At 37.2% G+C, this 23,560-nt stretch overlaps 1 protein-coding gene across 1 annotated transcript in view; it reads right to left on the bottom strand.

Moving 5' to 3' along the window:
- Window positions 1-2,991: 2,991 nt before the first annotated feature.
- Window positions 2,992-23,560, bottom strand: part of LOC306842715 (homeodomain-interacting protein kinase 2-like) — a 98,029-nt gene continuing 77,460 nt past the window's right edge. Inside the window, exons 6-15 of the mRNA XM_079373735.1 lie at window positions 21,759-21,943; window positions 21,512-21,674; window positions 17,019-17,241; window positions 15,865-15,986; window positions 12,482-12,612; window positions 9,248-9,427; window positions 8,739-9,068; window positions 7,580-7,827; window positions 6,474-6,634; window positions 2,992-6,390 (exon numbers count right to left, since the gene is read on the bottom strand). Coding sequence (XP_079229861.1) covers window positions 5,929-6,390; window positions 6,474-6,634; window positions 7,580-7,827; window positions 8,739-9,068; window positions 9,248-9,427; window positions 12,482-12,612; window positions 15,865-15,986; window positions 17,019-17,241; window positions 21,512-21,674; window positions 21,759-21,943 — 2,205 coding nt within the window. The 3' untranslated portion in view covers window positions 2,992-5,928. The remainder of the gene's footprint in view (window positions 6,391-6,473; window positions 6,635-7,579; window positions 7,828-8,738; window positions 9,069-9,247; window positions 9,428-12,481; window positions 12,613-15,864; window positions 15,987-17,018; window positions 17,242-21,511; window positions 21,675-21,758; window positions 21,944-23,560) is intronic.

The raw sequence follows: 23,560 nt of genomic DNA, 5'->3' as shown, positions 1-23,560 counted from the left end.
TTTAAAACACTTTACTTTACTGATCATTTACTGTGAAATCCGTTTTCTCTCCGGTACATCACCAGTGTAAGCTTCATGGTGAAAACCTCTACATCACTCTTGCCAACGTAGTCCATAGTTACAATAAAAATTTATCTTGACTTTATCTTGTGGTCATTTTGGGAAAAACAGTAGGGGGACGTTTTCCCCCACTCTACTCCTATACATACATATATATATATACACATGCATTGTAATATAAAAAAAGAAGGAAAGAAACTCACAATGACAGCATGAAAATACAAGAATGATGCCGTGACTTAACAGTTTAATGTAAATCCAAGACAAAGTGTGATTACATTTCTACACATATACAATATGCATATGTGAGCATACAAATTTCCTTTAATAACTCGATTCACCTTGGAGACCGAAAAATGATCAAAAGTAACAGTGAATAACAAGCTATAACATAGTTCACCACGACGCGAGCCCCTTCACACCCTACAGTTAGTAAATAGAACGATTAAAATAACTATATTCTTCTATAACCCCCAGGTTTGTTAAAAATCCTCCATGAATTTACACTGCTATCATTAGTTGTTGAAGCCTAATAAAATTCATTCAGGTTTTTTTTTTTCTACAACGAAAATTATTAAGAGAAGCACACAACATTTGTAATGGTAACACAAGCGCTTAGTAGCAAGTACTCAATTTTTAGGAGTTAAATCATTCTTATTATTGTCATTATTATATTCATTTTAACATTCTATAAAGCCAGTAAAATATCCATTCTCATAGCATACTTAATAATAGCCTAAGGTACAGGGTACATATAATGCTACGTTAACAGATTGAAATAATGAGACATCACACTTCTTCAAATCCCCAATAAACAAAGCAAAATTATAATAATTATAATAAAAAAGGACAATAAACAAAGAAGTATACCTGGAAATACTGCAGCACACAATAGCTTTGACAACAACTAATGTGATACACACTACTGAGAAAACCATACAGCAATCGACAAAAATCAGGGGTCGGGGGTCGGATGCTTTCTTAGGTCTTGGAACATCGTAGAAAAATATTTAGTTTTTACATCTGACTGTGAATGTTCGCTGCTGTGCAAGTAGAAAATTGTTCACGTCTTCGATGGCTGCACAAACGGCTACAGTGCATCACAGCTACATAACGGGTTTACTGTGGCGACTCGTGTGGCGAGTGACGTTTCTGCACAAATACGTTCACTGGTGATTCGGATCTACGTGTGAATACGTTACGCTTTACACGCTTGTAGTAATGTCACTCTGTAATACGCACTCCTGACAGAGACTACTGTAGATTAAACAACAACAACAAAAAAGTTGACCGATGAGTGTTCTTGGGCGTAACGATTATTGTTTTGCTTTTTTTGGTTCTAAAACAACATGTAAAGATGGCCGTATTGTCATATTTGGCCTCTTAGCACATTCATGCACCAGTTCAATGGTGCATTAACCCCTAATGCTTCCGTTTCAGCCCATGCATGAGAGAAAAATTAGACGAAAACAAGTATAACAAAAGGAGCTTTACAATTGTGGAAATACTGTGGCCACTTCAATGACAAAAAATAACAATAATCCATTGTGATTTCTGCAAGCTTGGAGTTAATTCAAGATCATGTGCTTTACAAGTGTTGATTTGGGTGCCATCCAGGGTTTGACTGGCAATGAGCATTTAGGAATGTTTTTCAGTCCTTATAATGGCGGAATCCATCGCTTTCGGTAACGTCAGAAGTTGAATTTTGATTGTAGGTTGAATATTCATGAAGCTAAATGTGTAACAAAACCTCCAAAATCACGAATACAACACATATTCACGGTTCCTTAAAGCTTCATGCGCAGTTAATAAAGGAGAAGGCAGAATTTTGACATAAAATCGTAAATTGCATTAATGCTTCTTTCTAGCGCATTTTGGTAACTTAAAATTACTGTCTTCATTAAATGTATACAGTTCAGACAAACTGTGAATCTCAATCTCATAATTCATATATTTGTAGAGTCAATACAGCTTTCTATGATTTAAATGAGTTAAAATGCATCCAACTGCATAATTTGGATTAAATCTAATTGTAATTTGGGTAAAATCAATGTACCAGTGACCAAATCATAAATGGTAATGACACTGGATTCAATTCACATGCCATTATATGAAACAATAATTTATCTATGCGATTCTTAAACATGTAGTTAAAACCAAAATAATAAAAAAGCTGAAAGCCCCCCCCCCCCCCCCCCCCCCATTTTCCATTGGTTGGACTAACAGCCACGCCCACATCGCACACCATTGGTGGATATAATGCTGCTGTGTGAAAGCAAAGCCATGTTCAGTGTTTATACTCTTATACGAATTACACACAGCAGCTTTAATAACTGAAATAAAGCATTAATGTGGGATTGACATTTCTTTAAAAAAACAACAACAAAAAAAAAACATAAGGGCCTTATTTCTTACACAAATCCTCTTAGATTCAAAAATGGGAGATTTGTCCACACTAACACTGACAAAAGGTATGAGAAAGGTACAAAAACAATGGATTATACTGTGCTAACAGCAACTGCATGAGTTCATGAGAGTGCATTATTTTTGTCATCTCTATTTTGCCATCTACAGGTTCTTTTCTGACACCGACCTGGTCTAACCTGTATTTTTTTATGTTTTTCATTTTCCAAATGTCAGTGAAACTCACTCTTTCTTCTCCATTACAGCAAGGGACACGTCTGTGCATTAATGACATGCTGAAATTCTTTGGTGGGAAGAACAAAAAGTCCTTAAATGCCAGCGTAGTCCAGATTTGGTCGTTCAGGCTGGTCCCTGTGAGGTGAGAGAGACTGGAGACTACAGATCAGTGCCGTCAGAAACGGCTCCTTCCGGAATGGAATGTTTTAATGCGACTAATGTCGAAGGAGCCTTTCTCAACTGTGTGCTTCGATGAGCATCCAACTTAAGCTTAAACAAATATTTGACAACAACAAAATAAAAATCTATTGGCATCCTAAATCATAACACACAGCTTTATGAAACAATCTGACAAGCTAGCAAACCAAAGGCTTGGGTACAACATAACTTATGTCAGATCTTGGCCGAGCACATGGACAAAGTCTGTGCTTCCTACCAGACGAGGGTCCACATATGAATACTAAACATCACAGTTACATATCGACCACCAAAAATCAAACAAATGATGCTTGACATAAAACATAAAGGAATTAATAAACATCCACAAGAATTATTGCAACACTCTCTACGAGAACACAATATACCTAGTAAAGTAAAACAATAAAATAGAAACATCTCAAGGTAAAAACTACTTCAAATGCAAGTTCTGTGGCATGAAGTGAGGGCAGAATAGGATATATTTGATATTCCATAAGCATGTGCCCATCAGAAGACATAAAAATTAAAAAATAAAACACTGTGTCCTAACCAGGCACATAATTGCCACAGCCAATCTGAATAAAAAATCAGAATCATTCAAACTGAATTTCAGCCTGTAATATTGTGAAATATTATTACAATTTAAAATAACAGTTGTCTACTTGAATATATTTTAAATGTAATTTATTCCTCTGATGCAAAGCTGAATTTTCAGCATCATTATTCCAATCTTCAGTGTCACATGATCCTTCAGAAGTCATTCTAATATGATGCTTTGGTGCTTAAGAAACATTTATTATTATTATTATGCTTAATATTTTTGTTGAAACTGAGATACATTTTTATCCAAGATTCTTTGATAAACTGAACATTAAAAAGAACAGCATTTATTCGAAATAGCAACATCTCTCATTATGATCTCTGTATGTCTTTACTGCCACTTTTGGTCAATTTAATGTATCTTTGCTAAACAAAAGTATTAATAAAAAAAAGAAAACCTTACCCCAAACTTTTGAAATGGAATTTTATGTAAAGTACTATATAAACTTTCCTTGTCTTTTTAATAGCGTTATTGCAGCGCACATGGTTAGGACACGGTGTAAACGACTGGCTAGCATATCAATGTTAAATAAGCAGCAAAAAAAGACAAGCACTGGCCCACAGTTTTCTACACTTTTGTTATCTCTATACTGACTGACACCTGTAGCATAAGTGATTCCTACGGTAAGACAAATAGTGAAAAAGTCAAAGCCAATATTGATTTCCGGTGCATGTTGTTGCAGATATCCTCATGCAACCAGGGGCAGTTCGAACGCCGGAGTGTACGTGGGAATAAAAACCCCACAGATCTTCGTAGAACCTTGAACGAGTGCTTAAATCAGAGTATGGTGTGCAGTCGTGCTGCACGGCTTCCTTCGGCATCTACCAACGTGCTCAAAGCCAACATGCTATTCTCATTAAAAATGTGGAATTTGCCCTCTCGCTTTCCCAACAGTTACCATCAAAATCCACAAGCACCTCCTATTCCTAACAAGACTCTCCTTCTCGAACCCTCCCAGGTTTCTAAACCAAGTCAAGCCTTCCGTAAACAGACAACCTCTTCAAACCTGGTTTGTTTTATTTGATTTTTAGACAAATAGTGCGGCCTGATCTCAAACTGATTGAACGATACTTGGCTTTTCCCATAAGATATACATTTAGTCTCCCTTTTATGACATATGCAGCCTAAAATCAGTGATGTTGCATTGATTGCAAGCACTAAAACGGATATATACAGTAAATACGCTATATATAATTATATCCACTATCCAGAACAAAAGTTACTTATCTTTAAATGACGACTTTGGTTCGTTACCCCAGGCAAGTATCTTTATCTTTAAATGTAGAAGACCTCATGCACGCTAAACGAGAAGCATTTAAATAACATTTAGGGCTAACGCTTACACCTGGAACTTAAAAAAAACCACGAAACCGCTCGAATGAAGATGTTCAACCTAGGAGCCAACTCTCTGACTAGCATCTGGTTCTAGAGGGGTTCCAGCCAAGTAAACTGTCGTAATATATGTAAGGCACTACGAGGTAACAATGATAAACCTAAGACTGTGAAGGAATATGTCGCACAGATGCGCTGAGCACACACATGCACGCAAACGCACGACTGACTACCGTGTTGAACATGCCTATGTTATTGTAACCACTTTGTGCAATCACATTGAAAGAGGAAAAACAAGAATCTATTGGTATCAGAAAGGTTCTTCATGAAATCAATGGGTGCAGACTGCTACATTCTACAAAGAGGGGCCCAGCTAATGTTCTACGGTATGACAAACGCATTTTCTTTTCTAAATGTGAACACAAACAAAGAAAAGTCTATAAATACACTAGAAAGTTTTGTCGTCCTATTTCCAGAAGATTCCTCCAGGTGTTTTTTGTCGGAGAGTGCGGCGGAATATGCACGATACTGCTCGCCGCGTGTAATTTGGAAACGTTTAAGACAGTTCAAGGCCATCGTTATGTTTTTTTTTCTTTGAAGAGCAGCAGATATCCGTATTTCACCTTGTCCAAAAAAAATTCTCGTAGGAATTTAAAACATCCACGACGTGACCTTGGCTCAACAGTCGGTGAATGAATTCAAGAAAGGGAAAAGCAAATAAAATCTCCCTCGAATTAAATTCTGTCTCTCCCAAACGGCCTGTTGATGAGACCTTGTTGTAAAAGAAACTATGAAAACCTCCTCCTTCTGTTTTAAAAGAAACAAAACCTCCAGATCACAAAATAAAACATTAACTGGCCCTTTTGAGAAGGCGAACTCATCTAAAAAAAAAAAAAAAAGGAAAAACTCCTCAGTACCCTTCCATTCCCTACGAAAGTACACTTCCTCTATCCATCGGCGTCTTCATTGTCTTCAAGTTTAAGCATGAAAGGAACAAGGGGATGGGGTTAAGGGTCGATAGGCTTCAGCGTGTCTCTCTAGGTGGGATAAGGGTAGAAATGGTAAGCAGCGATTGGCTGGGCTCCAGTGTTTCAGCTTTAGAGGTAAGGGTACTGGTTCATCTTGGTGGGGCTCAGCGGGTATCCAGTGTAGACAGTGGAGGCAGGAGAAGCACTGATGTAGGTCTGGTGCGCGAATTGGGCCTGGTATTGGCTGTGGTGCAGGGTGGGCGAGGGCAGCACGCGGTGGCCCATGCTAACAGGCACCTGGTGGACGATGCCTGGCGGGTAGCTAGCGTGCTGGACTGCATGACGGGCCGAACCCTGCGACGCGACCAAGTGGGCCACCGTGCCGGTGGAGCCCAGGGCCGTGGGGGCAGTGTAGGTGTAGAGGTGTGGCTGCCCGGGCAGATGAGGAGCAGCCAAGTGGGGATGAACGTTAGCTGTGTGGGTGGGGCTGTTGTGGAAGGAGTACTGAGCCTGGGTGGCCATAGTGGGGGTGATGTATGCCTGCTGCCGCCGGTGACCTCCGTTGCGCTCAACTGCCATGTGCTGCTGGGCCTAAATGAGGGGATATCACCATATTACTTTTGTGGATAAATAAATGAACTAAGAACCAGGTTTTAAATGCTTGACTGAAATACCTGGCTGAGATTTAGAGGCTGCTGCTGAAAGGGGTGTGGCCCTGTGCGCTGCTGCCGGTATGACATGCCTCCAACCACGCCTCCCGAAGAGTGGTTGTTGCCAGACAAGCCCCCATTGGAAGTTTTGAACTTGTAGGTGGAGTTCTGGTGGTTCACCATGTCTGTTGGAATTGATCAAATATGTAAAAAAATTGGAAATAATCCTGGAACAAATATTGATTATATAGTGTTAATTAAAATTGAAAAAAATTCAAATAAATTTGGAAATAATTTTGGGAATACTGGGTTGGATGGATGTATGGATAAAAAAAAAAAAAAAAAAAAAAAAAAAAAAAAAAAAAAATTATATATATATATATATAAATTCATTCATTCATTTATAAACAGAAAATTGTTGACAATATTGATCATATTGTGTTAAAAAATTAAATTGCAAAAATAAAACAAAATTTGGAATATTTATTATACTGTACTAAATGCAACTAAAAATAATTAGGATAAACAATCATTTATATTGTGTAAAATAAATAAATAATGTGTTAAATAAACCTGGAAAAATTCAAATAAAAATAAATACATTTGGGAAAATTGTTGAAAATATTGGAAAAATTATTTTAAGACAATATAATTAATATTTTCAACAAATTTTCCAAATGTATTTATTATGTGACAAGAAAGAGATCACAGAGTGAAAAAACAGACATAAAATTAGTTAATTAGCACAGCTATGTATGAAATTGTTTGCCTATATCAATATAGTTTAGCAGACCTTATACAAACTCTAGTTAACCTGTAGTATACTGTGATTGACCAATTAGAATCAATTAGTATTCCAGAAATCTGCATAATAATGTTTAAAACAGTCTGTTGATCACACTTAAGCTTGCATTGTCATAAAATATCTTCTGACAATTTTTAACAGATCGGACTTGTTTGAATTACTTCTCTAAGCTGTTTTTATTGCCCATAGATTTTGAAATTGCACATAAATCTACGCTGCAAATCAGAGGCTGTCAGTGAATTGTCACTTTAAATTGGTGCTTGATTCAGGTTCTGCCAGGTGTCCCTTTTTCTCTGTCAGCTTATCAGCCCTTCCCCTGTCTCACCAGGCAGGAGTCTGTCACACTCTCCCAGATTCTCGCTGTTCTGGCTCTTCAGTGGAGGGATGATGATGGTGCGGGGGTTCCCGTTGCTGTAGTTGTCCAGGACAGCGCCTTTGGAGTCGTAGCCGTTGGCGTTGGGGCCATTAGGCCGGGACTTCACAGCGTACGGGCTGGTATTGCTGGAGTCAGAGTCAGGGGAGTCATGGACCGTCACACAGCTGATGACATTCTTCCTCTGTTTGGATGACGTGCTGTTGAGAAGGCAAAACAGGAAGGTTAGAAAGGTGATTCATGTCGGCACCAATAGCCTTGCGCTATGGACGTCCCGAGTTCGAATCCCAGCTCGAGGACCTTTCCTGATCCCACCCCCTATCTCTCTCCCAATTCACTTCCTGTCAGCTCTGATCAGTCATAATAAATGCAAAAATGCCAAAAATAAATCTTTAAAAAAAGAAAGGTGATTCATTGGAAATAAAAACTATATAATACACTGAAAAGGACAAAAGTTAAATTTATGGTATAAAATGGCAGCTGTGGTTGCCAGAATTTTACAGTAAATAATGTACATAACTAATAAGAAAAAACTGAAAATGTAACAGCATTTTACATGAAATGTCCCATTAGATTTATTACAGTTATTCACTGTATAGAGTAAGGGAATGTACCTTTAACCAATACACAAGTTTTTACTGTTGTCTTATATAGTTCAAATTATGAATTTTTTTAAAGTGTATGCACAAAATGAATAATATTTACAATTTCAGATTTTTTACATAAAACCTTCAACTCCCAAGACCACCAAAGTCATTTCCAAAGCATTATCCGGTATTTTCCCTGAGCTGAATAGGCATTTAAAAGTCAAAATTGACCCTACTTATTTACTCAATAAATGTCCCTGGTCTCATTGCCTACTATTCATCAGTTATTCCACAGAAAACAAATTGCTTTTATAATATTAAACTTTCTCCGCTTCAGAAGTGATTTTGACATAACCGAGCCCACACAGACAGACAAATATCAAGCAATATCCAAACATAAACACAATCCAATCAAATCCTGATGGATAAAATCAAGTCCAGTTCTACATTATTTCCCACTTTCACTCCAAAAATGCGTCACATTACAGAACTGTGCACTAAAATCGCTCGTCCCATTTTCTGACCTGGTGTTACTGGGCTGTTTAAGGTCGTCTTCCTCATCTGTGTCGCTGCTGATGGTGATGATGCTGACAGCCGGGCTGGGGGTGTCGGGGATGACGATGGTTTGGCGAGGTGGGTTGTGTTGACCGTGGTGGTCTCGAGTGGTGCTACATGCCTGCTCGCCTCCCCACCCCCCTCCTCCACCACCTCCGCAGTTCTGTGAGGGGCCGCAGATTGAGGACGGGCCGTTCTGAACCACGGCACACCGAGGAGGGGTGTTCTCCTTCACTCGTTTGGAGCGTTGAGGTGACGTCACCATCTGGGTAGAGGACACGTTGTACGCTGACATGTTCCTAAGAAAGAATGAGGTTCTTTTGTAAAGCTTTTTAGATATGAAATCATATTTTTTGAACATTTTACCATATTATACCATGGCATTTATTGATAACATATGAATATTACCACCTCACGGCATTACTTTACCAATGTAAAACCATAGTTTGTTCATTTTTTTAAGTAAGGGTTATCTGACCTGTTGTTCATCTGGTGCTGCTTGTTCTTTTTGGAGGAGGAGCTGTTGTTTGATGGCTGTCTCATGACATGAGCCACACCCACATTGAGAGGCTGCTGAGATGGCAGGGCGATGTGACCTGCCAGTAAGGCTGGCTGTTGCATAATGGGATTGTAATGGCTGCCATGGGGATGTGAATTCCTGAATCAAAACAAGAATAATTAAAGCATGCCCTTTAAATACTACTTACATGACCGTTCAAAAGTCTGGAAAATAATTTTTTTATGTTTTTGAAATAAGTCTCTTATGATCATCAAGGCTGCTGTTATATGATCATAAATACAGTATAACAGTCAAATTATGAAATATTTAAAATAACTGTTTTCTATTATAATATGTGACCCTGGACCACAAAACCAGTCATAAGGGCACGTTTTACAGTAGGACATTTACAAAATATCTTCATGGAACATGATCTTTACTTAATGTTCTAATGATTTTTGGCAGAAAAGAAAAATCGATAATTTTGACCCATACAATGTATTTTTGGCTATTGCTACAAATATACCCCAGTGACTTAAGACTTAAGACCACTTTGTGGTCCAAGGTCACATATATTTTTAAAAGGTAACTTATTCTTGTTTATATTCAGCATCATTACTCCAGTCTTCAGTGTCACATGATCTTTCAAAAATCACTCTAATATGCTGATTTGGTGGTCTTATTATTATCAACATTGGTTGCGCTGCTCAATACATTTTTTTCAAGAGTTTTGAATGGTTCGAAATTTTACAAGAACAGCATTTTTTTATATATTGGAAATGGAAACCTTTTGTAAAAACGTAAATGTCTTTATTTTCACTTTTGATTAATTTAATGCATCCTTGCTGAATTACAGTATTCATTTCTTTAAAAAGAGCTTACTGATACCAAACTTGAACAGCAGTATATTAAATTCATCTGACAAGATATTACATATGAACAAAAATATTGTTATGGAATGAGACAGTATACATTTATCGAGAGTTCAAAATTCTACTTCTATTTTGCTTTCAGAAATAGAAACTATTCTACAAACTATTCTTAACATTTTATGATATTTTGCTTCTCATGTCAATTTATTGTACCTTATTATAAGGATGTTTAAATAATTTACTGTCAACTTGACATTGATTATAAGTAGGATTTTTACAGTGTACAAAGCTCTGTTGCTAAAACCGATTCAAGCAACTTAATGTCAGAAGCAATGGTCACCAACTTTTTTTTCCAAAATATTTTTATATACCACAGCACACTACTTGTCAGAATTAAATATATCCTAGGAACAAATGAAGAATAAATGAAATACAACGTTTGGCCAGAGGGGGCAGCAGTGACTGCAGCAAACAGCAGAGGAGCAGAGAACAGCATTAGATCTCAGAGGAGAAATCCCTCTCTGCAGTAAAAGTGCAACACTGTTCCAACCGGACAGCCCTCCAGGCTGAGCTTAAGGCACTGATGTGATGATCCGCAGATATTAGCACATCTGTAATACGTTCACCTCATGCAGGACAGCACGACCTGACTCCAATACCCTGTACGAGCCAGAGACATGCTCCTGCACTCACTGTTCCATTACAAGAAACATAAGAATTCTAAACAAATCCAGAATATAATGAGTATCAGATTTAAAATATTCTGTTCCTTCATTCCAAATGAATAATTCAAATGCATGTTGGCTTTGTAGGTGCATTTGCAGACTAAGCAACCTAGATAATTCAATCTGCTTAGTTCATAATCTAGGAGATTATTAAAACCCAGTGTTGCGGTACCAAACTGCCGTGAAATATATGGATCACCAGTCATGGTATCTTCAAATAGATCGGTTGAGTTCCACATGACCCGTTTATAATTAGCATGGTATAAGTATTTTTCGTGAGGACATAATTGATTTTAAAATTCTAATGGAGTCTCTTTTAAACATGATGAAACTGTACCGGATCTGTCTGGCTAACTAAAACAAACTAAAGATGAAAGCTTCTGTGGCATCAACATCTAAATGGAATGGAGTGAAACAGTCGGTTCCAGAAGTAAAAATCTCATTCATTTTCTCCATAGGGGAACTGATTTTGAGCGACAACTTATAAACCTTTAAAGACAGACCTACTGTGAGCTAAGAGGTTGTTATTTGAGGGTAAATGCTTTTGTTGAAGCCATCAGCCTACATTATTTTGATTTAATTTTGAAATATGTTCAACAGCAGAAAAATGACATTATCCATAATTCTACAGAGAAATCTCAACCAATCAATCGCAACAAAGCAAATGTTGCCCAAAGAACATTTCAGAACCCACTCACTACCATTCCACTAGCATTCTAGTGTTGTACATTTTTTGCTTCAAATCAAAGTTTATAATGTTGTGATTCACCTCATATCTGGTTGGTCTAGTTCATAGCGTATAACTCCTAAACAAAGACCTTTTTATAAATCCCTATGTGAAAAAAATAATGGGAAAAATACTTCTGGAACCAAGGCTGCTGAAAAATTGGGAGGGCATTGTTGCAATCTATTGCAAAAACAATAATGGTTTCTCAAACACTCCCCATCTGCCAATGTCCAGACGAAATGATTGTCTTGCCCTCAAACTCACACTGGTTGAGACAAATGTCCATGGGCCAGGATGTAGAAAAAAGCAATGTTTTGAAAGCACCACAAAGCCACAGTATTAAGACTTTACTGGGAAATCAACCCACACTGCAAGAAAAAAATAGCAAAAATTGTACCTTTATGGGTACAACAGCTTAATCACTGGAGCAGTACCCTTAAAGGGACAACTTTGCATTAAAATGGACATATTAGTACCTTAGAGTAGCAAGTACCCATAAAGTAATGTTTTCTGAGACTGTCCAAATATTTAACTTGCAGTAGTTTTGAGCATATTAAAGGGATAGTCCAACAAACCTGTATGCATTCTGTGGAACACAAAAGAAGATATTTTGAAGAATGTTGGTAACCAAACAGTTTTGGGTCCCATTTGAGACCAACATTCCATAAAATATCTTGTTCAACAAAATGCATACAGGTTTGGGGCAACAAGAAAGTGTGTAAATATGACATAATTTTAATTTCTGTTTGAACTATCCCTTTAGGATAGAACAGAAAAAAGCATTTTGACATCAACAAATTAAATACTAATGGCCTAAGAATAAATGGGCTGCCCTCTGTACTGTAGCACAATAGTCCTCTTTTGTGGTGACGGCATGTTGGTTTCTCACCTCCAGTTGGCCAGAGGCTGCGAGCTGGTCATGGAGTCGGGGATGACGGTGGCATGTTGAACGGCGGTGTGTGTGAGCTGCTGCCACGCTGGCGGAAGGAGAATCTGTTGAGTACCAGACGGCCAGGCCTGCTGTAGAGTGAGGATGGAGGGAAAACACAGGGTTAGCGTATAGAGGTCAGGAACATCTCCAGCAGAAGGTCGAACATCTACATATAGTGGAGCTCATGTGATCCTCATGTGTGAGTAGGATATGAATGGCAATAGCAAACAACAGCACACGGACTCAGTGACCTCTTGCTATTTAATTGGTGTCAGTGTGAAGACCCCGTAACCTGGCACATGAAACTGCTGGGCTGCGGCACAGCTAAACAGGCCAGGGTACTGCATCCACAGATTTAGAGAAAGGAGAAAAGGGATATGGCTATTTAGAGAAATGACCGCTAGTAAGTGCTAAACTGTGCCAAACAACCACCAAAGGGGTCATTTAGTTATTTAAGACACAGTAGCGCCAGCGTTCGGGCCTAGATTCAAGAGACATCGTTTAATGAAATTGTTCTAACAAAATATGAACAGAAGAGATACATTATAAACAATTTTATAACCCATCCATCTTCTAAGCTAATTATTCTCTTGGTCTGCAAATGAAGATATGAGCAGGACAGCTATGAAGCAGCAAATTATGGACAGCATAAAAGATCTCCCTCTGGAATAACAAAACACTTTTGTTGGAACTTCATTCATTTCCCGTCCCTCGATTCCTTGGCACCAGTATCTAGATGACAGCCTCAGATGGGGCCCTGCATACTGCATATGGCTTTGGCTCCTGCCTATAAAAAAGATAAGACCCTGCCTTAATAAAGAGATGTGGCATCTCCCAGGCAGTGCACTGATGTGTTAGACATTTTCCAAATCAGCTCCGACTTTAATTAAATTCAGGGGCCCCATTCAGAGACTTTGTGAGGAGCTGCTTTGTATGGTGGGTGAGGAGTGCGGGGAGTGCCAGGCATAATTTGCCCAGAGATGTGAGCTTGAAGAAGAGTGTCTGCAGCTCTAATAGTTTAATGCAGCTTTATTGATTAGCAGTTTAATGTACAACTAATGAATTGTTTCTTTAATACCCTTTAATACCTGCACATCTATTTACCAGTCCATCAGTATGGAACTTCCTTTAACTTCAGCAAAATAAAATAAAATATTAAATAAAATAAGAAATCTTTAAAACTGAATTAAGAAAACTGATTTTGACATTTTATTGCATAAAGAAATCCTAAACATTCAGCAATATGAAAGAAAGAAAGAGAGAAAGAAAGAAAGAAAGAAAGAAAGAAAGAAAGCTGACCTGAGAGAAACTGGATTTTTTAGTTACTTTTTATTTCAGCTAAATAAAATAAACCTATAAACTGACCTAAGAAAACACTTTATTTCAGCATAAAGAAAGAAAGAACACTTACACTATCATTTAGCACCTCATTTGATTTTGCCTGTTGCACAAGGCCTAAAAGTGCATACTTTGAGTATGTCTCAACACCTCTACATGCTTTTTACACCCATGACAACAGTGACACGAATAATTTCTTTAGAACTATGTCCCCAAAGCCCTTTGCCTACATTCCTGACACTTTGCATCCTCCTTTCTCACTCTGGGTTAGGTTGTGTAATTGTACCGTCTGGCCTGGAACGCTAACCCAGATAAGAGTAGAGTTTTCCATGCAAGGCCATCTCTGCAACGACCCCCCTAACAGCTTTTCTGCCCTCGTGGGGTGAAAGCCTTTTGTCACCCCCGGAGCTCTGAAAGCACCACCACTCCTGCGCCAATTATTTTAGCATTTTCTGCATTCCTGTTCCAGATAAAGGCCGAGGCCTTGTAGAAACCCACTCCACTGGCACCAGGAGCGATGTGGTCTGGTTGATTGGGGTGAAGGGGGGAGAATGGGCGGTTGAGGCCCTGAAGTAGTGATGAACAAGTATCCCCATCCACCTTTCCCAATGCAGTGCTCTGAAAATCACCCGTGGAATTTATGCACGGGTTTTCCTGAACGTGAGGAACAATAAAGATGCATTACAGTACTTAAGCAGTAGGGTAGAGTCATGAAACACCAACACAAGCAAAGCTCAGCAATACTGAAAAATTCTTCAGACGAAATACAATTAACTAAACGATTTTGAAAAAAACAACAACATCCAGTCTAGCTTTATGACTTCATTAAAAGAAATACTACACACACTCATCATTTACTCACCACAGTGTTGTTTCATAATAGTATGACTTTGTTTCTTCAGTGGAATAAAGATGAATGAAGACCGGAGCTTTCAAACTTCAAACAGATTGCAAAAATATTGTAAAAGTGGTGCATATGACTCAATAGTTCATATTTCAAGTCAAGACTCATTCCGGTCAGATTTGAACTTCGATTTGTGAATGAATCATTCAGACTGATTTTGTGAACCGGATCAATTGATTCATTGATTTGATTCAAGAGAATGATTCTTTCATTCTTTGCGTAAATATTGCTGATTCTCTCATAAACATGCTATAATGGATATCAAGACATTAAAAATCAACCAAAATTTTGGTCTATTCCTCACACAATGCTTCAGAAGATTCAGAATCGGAGTCATATGGACTCATTTTTGATACTTTTATGATGTTTCATTTGTCATTTTGGAGCTTCACAGCCACAGTCCTCATTCACTTTCATTAAACTGAAAAGTGTAAACAGAATATTGTTTAAAATTTCACTTTTTATGTTTCACAGAAGTCAGTCAGTCATACAGGTTTGGAACAACATGAATGCGAGTAAATAATTTTAATTTTTGGCTGAACCTTTCCTTTAAGCAGTAGAGTAACAAGAGCTCAGCTCAGCAAAACCGAAAAATGTTGTGGACAAATTACAAATTAGCTAAATGCCTCTGAACCTCGCCACCCTGTCTCAAATTTAAAAGTCGTCTGGGCCCTGCCTTGCGTTAGCATCCAAAGACCTCATTTAAAGCCAACCTCAGTCTTGCTCATCAAAGCATGACTTCATCTAACGTCAGGAAAGAAGCACAGTTGCCTGGACCTTAGTGGAAGCAGGAAAGCAAACCATCAGTGGGGTAAAATCTCCAGTGGGAAAAGTCCAGGTCACTCCAGTTACTACAGCAGATAAATCCAACCCCGCTTCAATTAATCTACTGGCCATGAAATGAGAGTGTCTTCTCAATTTTGTCGAAGGGAAAGTGAATTATACTTATATCATTAAAACAAAGTAGGTCATGCTAATTGCTCTTCGTTGGAGCCAAACTCGGATGTAATTGAGATTTTGGGAAAGGCTGAGGGGTGTAATTAGTTTAGGAAATGTGGCTTTGTATTGCTATGGCAATGGGGGCAATGTCTGGCTATACCTGTGTCAGAAGGCCCGGCTGGATCTGTAGAGGTTGGGCACCGGGGGCCTGTGTTACTATGGGAACTGCATTCTCCATCCGCACAGAGTAGCCAGTGTGTTTGGAGGGTGAAGCTTGCAAACCTGGGAAGAAATAACAAGGAAACACAATTATTTGGCAAAATGTATGAAATAGCTCAGTCAGAAATTAAAATTCTGTCAGTATTTACTCATTTCAAATGCATATGACTTTTAAAAGAATCTTTACACAGCTCAATGACCACATGAAACATTATAAAAGTCTCATAAAAGTAGCCCATACAACTACACTACTGTTCAAAAATATTCATTTTATGTTACAATAAAAACAGGGCTTTTGTGAAATATTAAATTTTTTATTATTATTTTAATATATTTTAAAACTAAATTCATTTCTGTTCTGGAATTTTCCTATCTTTGTGGAAACCAAGATTTTATCAGGAATTTATATTATATTATATTACACCAAAAACAGGACTGATGTGGAATGTTATTACAATTCAAAATAACTGTTTTCTATTTTAATATATTTTAAAATTTAATTTATTTCTATTTATTTGGTGAAAACCAAGATTTTTTTCAGGAATCTTAGAGGAGTAGAAAGTTGAAACTTTTCAATAGAAAAGTTTAAAAATAAATATTTTATGAATGTCATTACTGTATGCATCCTTAATGGACAATCATTAATTTATATTATTTCTATTATCATATTTAATAAAATCTTACTGACGCCAAACATTTGAATGATTTCAAAGCTTTCTGTTATGAACAGATTAAAACTTAAATTTTTCTGTTTGAATCTTGGTGCAAGTTTCTGTGAAATATTATCACTGATAATCACATAAATCTGACTTCAGAAGACCTGGAATATAGCAGAACCAGTCTTATGGACCATTAATATGATGCTATTTGCCTTAAGTAGATGCTATGAACTGATGTTATATGGAAAGATATAAGTAAAAATTCTTTAAAGACAGAAACGATAACAGCAAACAGGTTTGAAAAGACCTTAGGGTGAGTAAATAATGACAGAATTACAATTCTTGAGTAAACTAGTCCTAAAATATAATATACAGCTAAGCTGAACCTATATACCAGGAATAGCCAGGGTTTTGTATAAATTAAATTAGCACTCACCTTGGAAGCCAGGTGGGCAGACGATGAGGGCCTGCTGGAAGGGATCGGGTCGGGCGGCGCAGAGCTGTGGCGCACCAGGTTGGAGGTTCATGGTCCTGGGGGCCACGGCAGCCATGGGGGCCGCAGAAGGCTGGTAGAGTGCAGATTGGTAATTTAGTATGGAGACATCGTGATTGGTAAGGGAAAGGGTGGCACTGGTGGAAGAGGGAGCCAGGTTGGTGGCCTAAAGGAACCGATGGGATCAAACGAACAAACAAACAAAAGCATGAGGAAGTGGGTGTGGTGATTGGGTGGAGCAACAATGAAGGATAAAATTTCAAATAATAGCAAACGATAAACATAAACTCCTTAAAATATTTCTTGATATACAGGATGGATGTACAAAAAATGTTAGCTGATGAAAACTGCATGCAACAAGCACAGGAAGTTGTTTCCTGTTAAAATCGAGTAATTTCTTAGAGCGAATACCACAACACTGTTCTGCAACTTCAACTAAAACGCTTTATTAGCTGTTATTGTGTGCAGACAGCATTAGGGTTCAGGCATTTTCTATAAAATGACTTATTGAGCGTAAGGAAAGAGGAGGAGAGAGAGCTTCAATCAGTGCTCTTGTGTTACCGTCTCCATCAATGCTAGGACCCTTCAACTCATTGAATTTGCTCAGTCTCATTAGCAGCAGATAATGATCCCTCTTTGCGCTAAAGCTATGATTAAATATACACAGATCTAACTGGTGAGGGGAGAGAAAATCTGTTCTTCAAAGCCTCTGCACTAGATTTCCCCTCCAGTGCTTTTTAATCCGGCCTGACTGCAGCACATTCATCTGTTTATTCATCTATCAATGTGGAATTTGCGCCGTCTAGGAGGTTTGATGAACGAGGGAACTCCCTCTCCTACATCTAGAACGGTGAACCGAATGTGCTTCTCAAAAGAATTGTGCAGGTCCTTCCATCATAGTCACTCTCTCTCTATAATGAAAACACAAGACAAAAATATAGCCAGAAGTAAAAATATGAGTGCGGTAACGTCGCCAGAGAAAGGGAAAGGGTGTGATTTCTGCTCAAAATGAAAAAGAAGATCTGAGCCATGACTTAGTGTGTATGCTCCAATATCAATATTTTGAGTTTTAGAGCTCAATTGGGAAAAGTGCGAGTCTGGCCTGCTTATGGTTGCATGCATCTATTCAGAAGACTTTCAAAATGTTGAGCCTTGGTGCTAATATGAGAAATGTGGGTTTGAATTTGGCTTGTTTATGGTTTCATGAGCCCTATTCAGAACTTCCAAAACTAAAAAAAAAAGGTCTGAGCTATGGCTTAGCAGTCTGCATACATACTAAAACATTCTAAATGTTGAGCCTTGGTGCTAATATAAGACATGGGTTTGAATCTGGTCTGCTTCTGGTTCATTTCACCAATTCAGAACTTGCTAAACTAAAAAATGGTCCGAGCTATAGCTTAGTGGTCTGCGCGCATGCTAAGACATCAAAATGTGGAGCCTTGGTGCTAATATAAGAAATGTAGGGTTTGATTCTGGCCTGCATTTGTTCCCAAGTGCCAATTCAAAACATTCCAATACAAGACAATTCATGGCCTATTCATGATCCCATGTGCCTGTTTAGGACTTCTAAAACTAAAAAAAGGTCTGTGCCATGGCTTAGTGGTCAGCACACATACTTTAACATCAATATTTTGAGTTTTGGAGCTTATGTGGGGATTATGGGTTTGAGTCTGACCTATTCATGGTTCTATGCGCCTATTCAGATTTTCCAAAACTAAAAAAAAAAAAAAAAAGGTCTGCGATATGGCTTAGTGGTCTATGCATATGCTAAGACATCAAAAAGTTGAGCCTTGGTGCTAATTTAAGAAATGTGGGTTTGCATCTGGTCTACTCTGGTTCCCATACGCAAATTCAAAACTGAAAAAAAGGTCTGAGCCATGACTTAGCAGTCAGCGCACATGCTCCAACATCAATATGTTGAGCTTCGGAGCCGATTTGGAAAATGTAAGTTTAAGTCTGGCCTATTCATGTGCTTGTTCATAACTTCCAAAATTAACATGTCTTCCTGTACTATCTCTGACAAGGCACAAAAATCCAAGAAACACAAGGTCAAGGGTCAAATCTAAATAGGTCTAGATGGTACGAGTGCATTTCCATGTAAATGCCTGTCATTTCTTCTAAGATATGGATAAAATTGAACAATACAACAGACAAAAAAGATGTGCCTAAATGCTGGAGCACCATCAAAACCTGTTTGTTTAATAGAAGCTAGTGTTATTTACTTTCATCTGTTACCAAAGCAATACTGTTTCATCTCATGCCACCGCTAGTAATTATAGACTTTTCATTAAGGTTTGTATGGGGAGAATTCAGTACAGTGCTTTTCATTTTTCATTTTCCCCTTTTAGCAAGGCCGACGAGCACCAGGGGAGAGAGTTAATCAATACGCCGCCATGGCATTCATCACACAAAATAAACACTTCAGCCTAACAGCTGGCTAATGCTACGCAAGCTTTCCCTTCAAATGCATCGAATGCCCTACACAACGTTCTTCTCATGTTGTTAGAGAGAAGCTGGAATGCTATAACATTACAGCCGTATGACTTTTTGACTTTAAACATGTTTATTCGAAGGGGAAAGTCAAGGTTTGAGCCGATCTAAGAACTCAAAATGAAGGCATTATGGGATTCATGCCTGGCCCTCTGTCAGCAGTTTAGGCAAACGCTCCCTGGTGAAGCTAAACTGCACTGAGGCAAAACAGGAGGAAACAAAAGGAGAGAAGGAAACAAAGTGGTGCAATCCTTAAGGCTGCAAAGTAGTAAAATGCAACCCAAGCAGGAAGTAGAAGCTGTCATGTTGTTAATCAGCACATTGTGACAGAGGGCTGCAAGGCTGGAAACACACACTCAGGCATACACACACACACACACACACAGCCCAAATGGCCCATGATATGACTAGTGTTCTGTCCACTGTAGGAAGTCATCTGATACTGCCAGTGGTCAATGGGCCAATGCTACTCTAATTTCTTTGGATTGTCCCACTGCAAATGAGTCTGTGCATGTAATACAATTAATAATCTGCAGCTTTAAGAGAATCTTAAGGGGGAAGTCGTGGCCTAATGGTTAGAGAGTCGGACTCGTAATCGAAAGGTTGCGAGTTCGAGTCCCCGGCCGGCAGGGATTGTAGGTGGGGGGAGTGAATGTACAGCGCTCTCTCCACCCTCAATACCACGACTGAGGTGCCCTTGAGCAAGGCACCGAACCCCCAATTGCTCCCCGGGCGCCGCAGCATGGCTGCCCACTGCTCCGGGTGTGTGTTCACGGTGTGTGTGTGTGTGTGTGTGCATTTGTTCACTACTCACTGCTGTGTGTGTGTGCACTTGGATGGGTTAAACGCAGAGCACCAATTTCGAGTATGGGTCACCATACTTGACAATACGACTTAACTTAACTTATCTAAACTGAACTAAGGAGTCTTTATTTTAACTGAATTCAAATAAAGTTTACCGTCACTATAGCTTGGTGTTGTGTGCGTTCTGACCTAGCTACTCTTTTTTTGTAAATTATTGTTTATGATCCTTTAATTTAATTTTTTTTATTTAAATAAAATAATTTATTAAAACAAATTAATAAATTCTTTATTAAATAAATTGTTAAAATAAATTATTAAATTACATTCATTTAATTATTATTTACGGATTTTTTTTAAATAATATTTGATGGGAAATAAAAACTAAATTCTGAATTATTTTTTTAAAAAGTATTTTTTTCCCCAAATGTCAGCTTTTTATTTGAAAGTTACTAGTTACATATTACAAATAATTAATATATAATATTATTATAATTATATAATATAATTTAATATATTTAATTTAATATTTAATGTAAAAAAATCTGTGAATAACATTTAACTGTTAAATGTAATTATTTATGATTGACAATTTATTTAATTACATTTAGTATCTTCATTCTCAAATACATTTATCTTGTCAAAACATTTTAAAAGGACATTTTTACTGGAAATCAAGACAAATTATTGTTTTTTTCTATACTTTTTTGTAAATGTTTAATATACTATAAACTGCTATTTACAAATTACAAATATTTATTTAAATATTTGAATAATATTTATATTATTAAATAATATTTAAAATAATAATATTTATGACCTTATAATGTATTTAATTAATTATATTTGTTAACTTCATTCTCAAGTACATTTAACTTGATGATTTATTGTGGTGCATTAACTAATTTTCTTTTTAAGCTCATTTGTTCATTTTAGCTTATAGGGTCATTTTTAGCAATTTGGACCCAGCTGTTCACAAACTTACATAACAACAAAGAAATTATTTTCACACTTTACAAAGACTCAATATTATCTAAAATCCCATACATAGGGGTTAGAGCTGTGGTTTGCCTATCAAAAGTTTAACTTTATTTAAGAACAATATAATGGAAAGTGGCTAGTTAGATGTGTGTGTAGATACTGACCTGGCTATGCACAGTGTTAAGCTGGTTGTTGAAGGTCATGGTGAGATTGGTGGAGGTGCTGGGGGCTACATGTGTTATAAAGGGCGTCTTGCTCTGATTGACTGTATCGTACATGTTCACCCGACGCTTGCAAATCTCCATGTTCTGGAAGCAGGATTTGACACTGCAAGAAAAAAAGACATGGTCAGCGATCTAAACATGATTTGATAAAACTACATAACCCTGATGTTGGTGTAGTTCAACTGACTGTGTGCTGTGAGGGAAGTCCAGCAAGTGTGTCATTGTGACAAAGGGGTGGTTGAGTGTCTCTATGGGCGTTATTCTCTTGTCTGCGTCGATGGTCAGCATCTTGGTCAGCAGGTCAATAAACTCCCTTCTGTCTGCCTTCTCTGCCAGCATGTCGCTGCCCTCCAAGTCTGTGGTCATATTCACCTGCACACAGCAAAAGAGAGAAGATGAGAGTGAGAGACAGACTGACTGACGTACAGAGACCAACAAGTACTTTAGGGATCCTCAAACAAGGTTAACCAGCTCTTGCCTTTTTTTTTTTTTTGATTAACACATCGCCATGTAATCTGTGCCCAAAGAATTCCTCAGAAAACAAAAGAATTCCATAGAATTTCACATACTAAAAATAATTATCACAAGGTCAATTAGCACAGAAATTGTAAAAAAAAAAAAAAAAAAGTTTAATGCTGTAATGCTTTAATGCAAATTTTAAAAAGTTCATATTTGTATATGCACTGGACAGTGATAATCCATGATCATAGGCGGCAGGGTAAATTAGCAACCATAATTGCAGAATAAATCATCCTTAGCAGCCGAATGCATGTTGAACGCGAGCCTGGGTGTTCCCAAATGATGGAATCTGTCAGCTGTATCTTCTGATCCAACTTACATCTTACAGCTTTTGTAAATAATACATGCGAGTATTTGTGTGTGAATAACTCCCGCAGTGCTTGACGTGTACAACTCTATTAATATACACAGGTCTGTCAGTCAAAAAGTGTGCGCGTTCTCAGAGGACAGCGGTAACCTTTCTGATATTCCCAAATATTTGCCCTCACATTTACAGATATTCACTTAGGAATGCTTCAGATGCCAGGCCAGATATTCCCGTCTGTCTGAGTACGTGGAAAAAAAACAAAAAGTAAAATAAATGTTAAAAAATATATATAATATTATATTGTATGATATTATATTATACTAGTATATACAAATGAACATATGAAAAGAAGCAAATATAAATTAAACAGACATGGAAAAGGACTTTAAATATGACCTTTATATTACAGATAAATACAGTGACCTGTAATATATAATAGAAAAACATAATATAATATAATATAATATCAGTATATACAAAGGGATATTAAAGAAGCATACATAAATTAAACATGCATGGAAAAAGTTTTTAAGATTATATTAATGACACTAATGAATTAATGAAAATTTATTAATGAAAAAATAATAAAGTTTTGTATATATAATTTCTAATTTATTAATAAATATATATATTTTTATTAAGGTCATATTAAAAAGGTAACCTGTAATATATAATAGAAAAAAAAATTATATTATATTATATTATATATATATATATATATATATATATATATATATATATATATATATATATATATATATATATAAATAATCATAATATAATAATATAATCTGTATATACAATATATGTGAAGAGATGCAAATATAACAAAATATTTACTAAAATTTTTTTTTTAAAAAGCAAACAAAAAATAGAAAAAAAAAAGTTTAAAAAATTGATTAAAAAAAAAAAAAAAAAAGGGTTAAAATTTGTAAATGAAAATCAACCCCTGGGACATAAAAGTGCCTGTATTTAAAGAACCATGCTTTTATTAACCATGCTGATAGGATATTTTGCCAGAGGTTAAAAGCAATGCAGCAGAGCTTTTTTTATTTTATTTTATTGGGAATCCCTGTCAGAGATGGCTAACGCATTTTTCATACTGCCATGCTGTTTATCTGTGGCCTAACCTCCCCGAGCTATCAGATAAACCGCCAGTCACC

Source organism: Barbus barbus (genome assembly GCF_936440315.1).
Source record: "Barbus barbus genome assembly, chromosome: 23".
Classification (NCBI taxonomy): Eukaryota; Metazoa; Chordata; class Actinopteri; order Cypriniformes; family Cyprinidae; genus Barbus; species Barbus barbus.
Note: the sequence above shows the minus strand (reverse complement) of the source record. Positions and strands in the feature narration are given on the sequence as shown.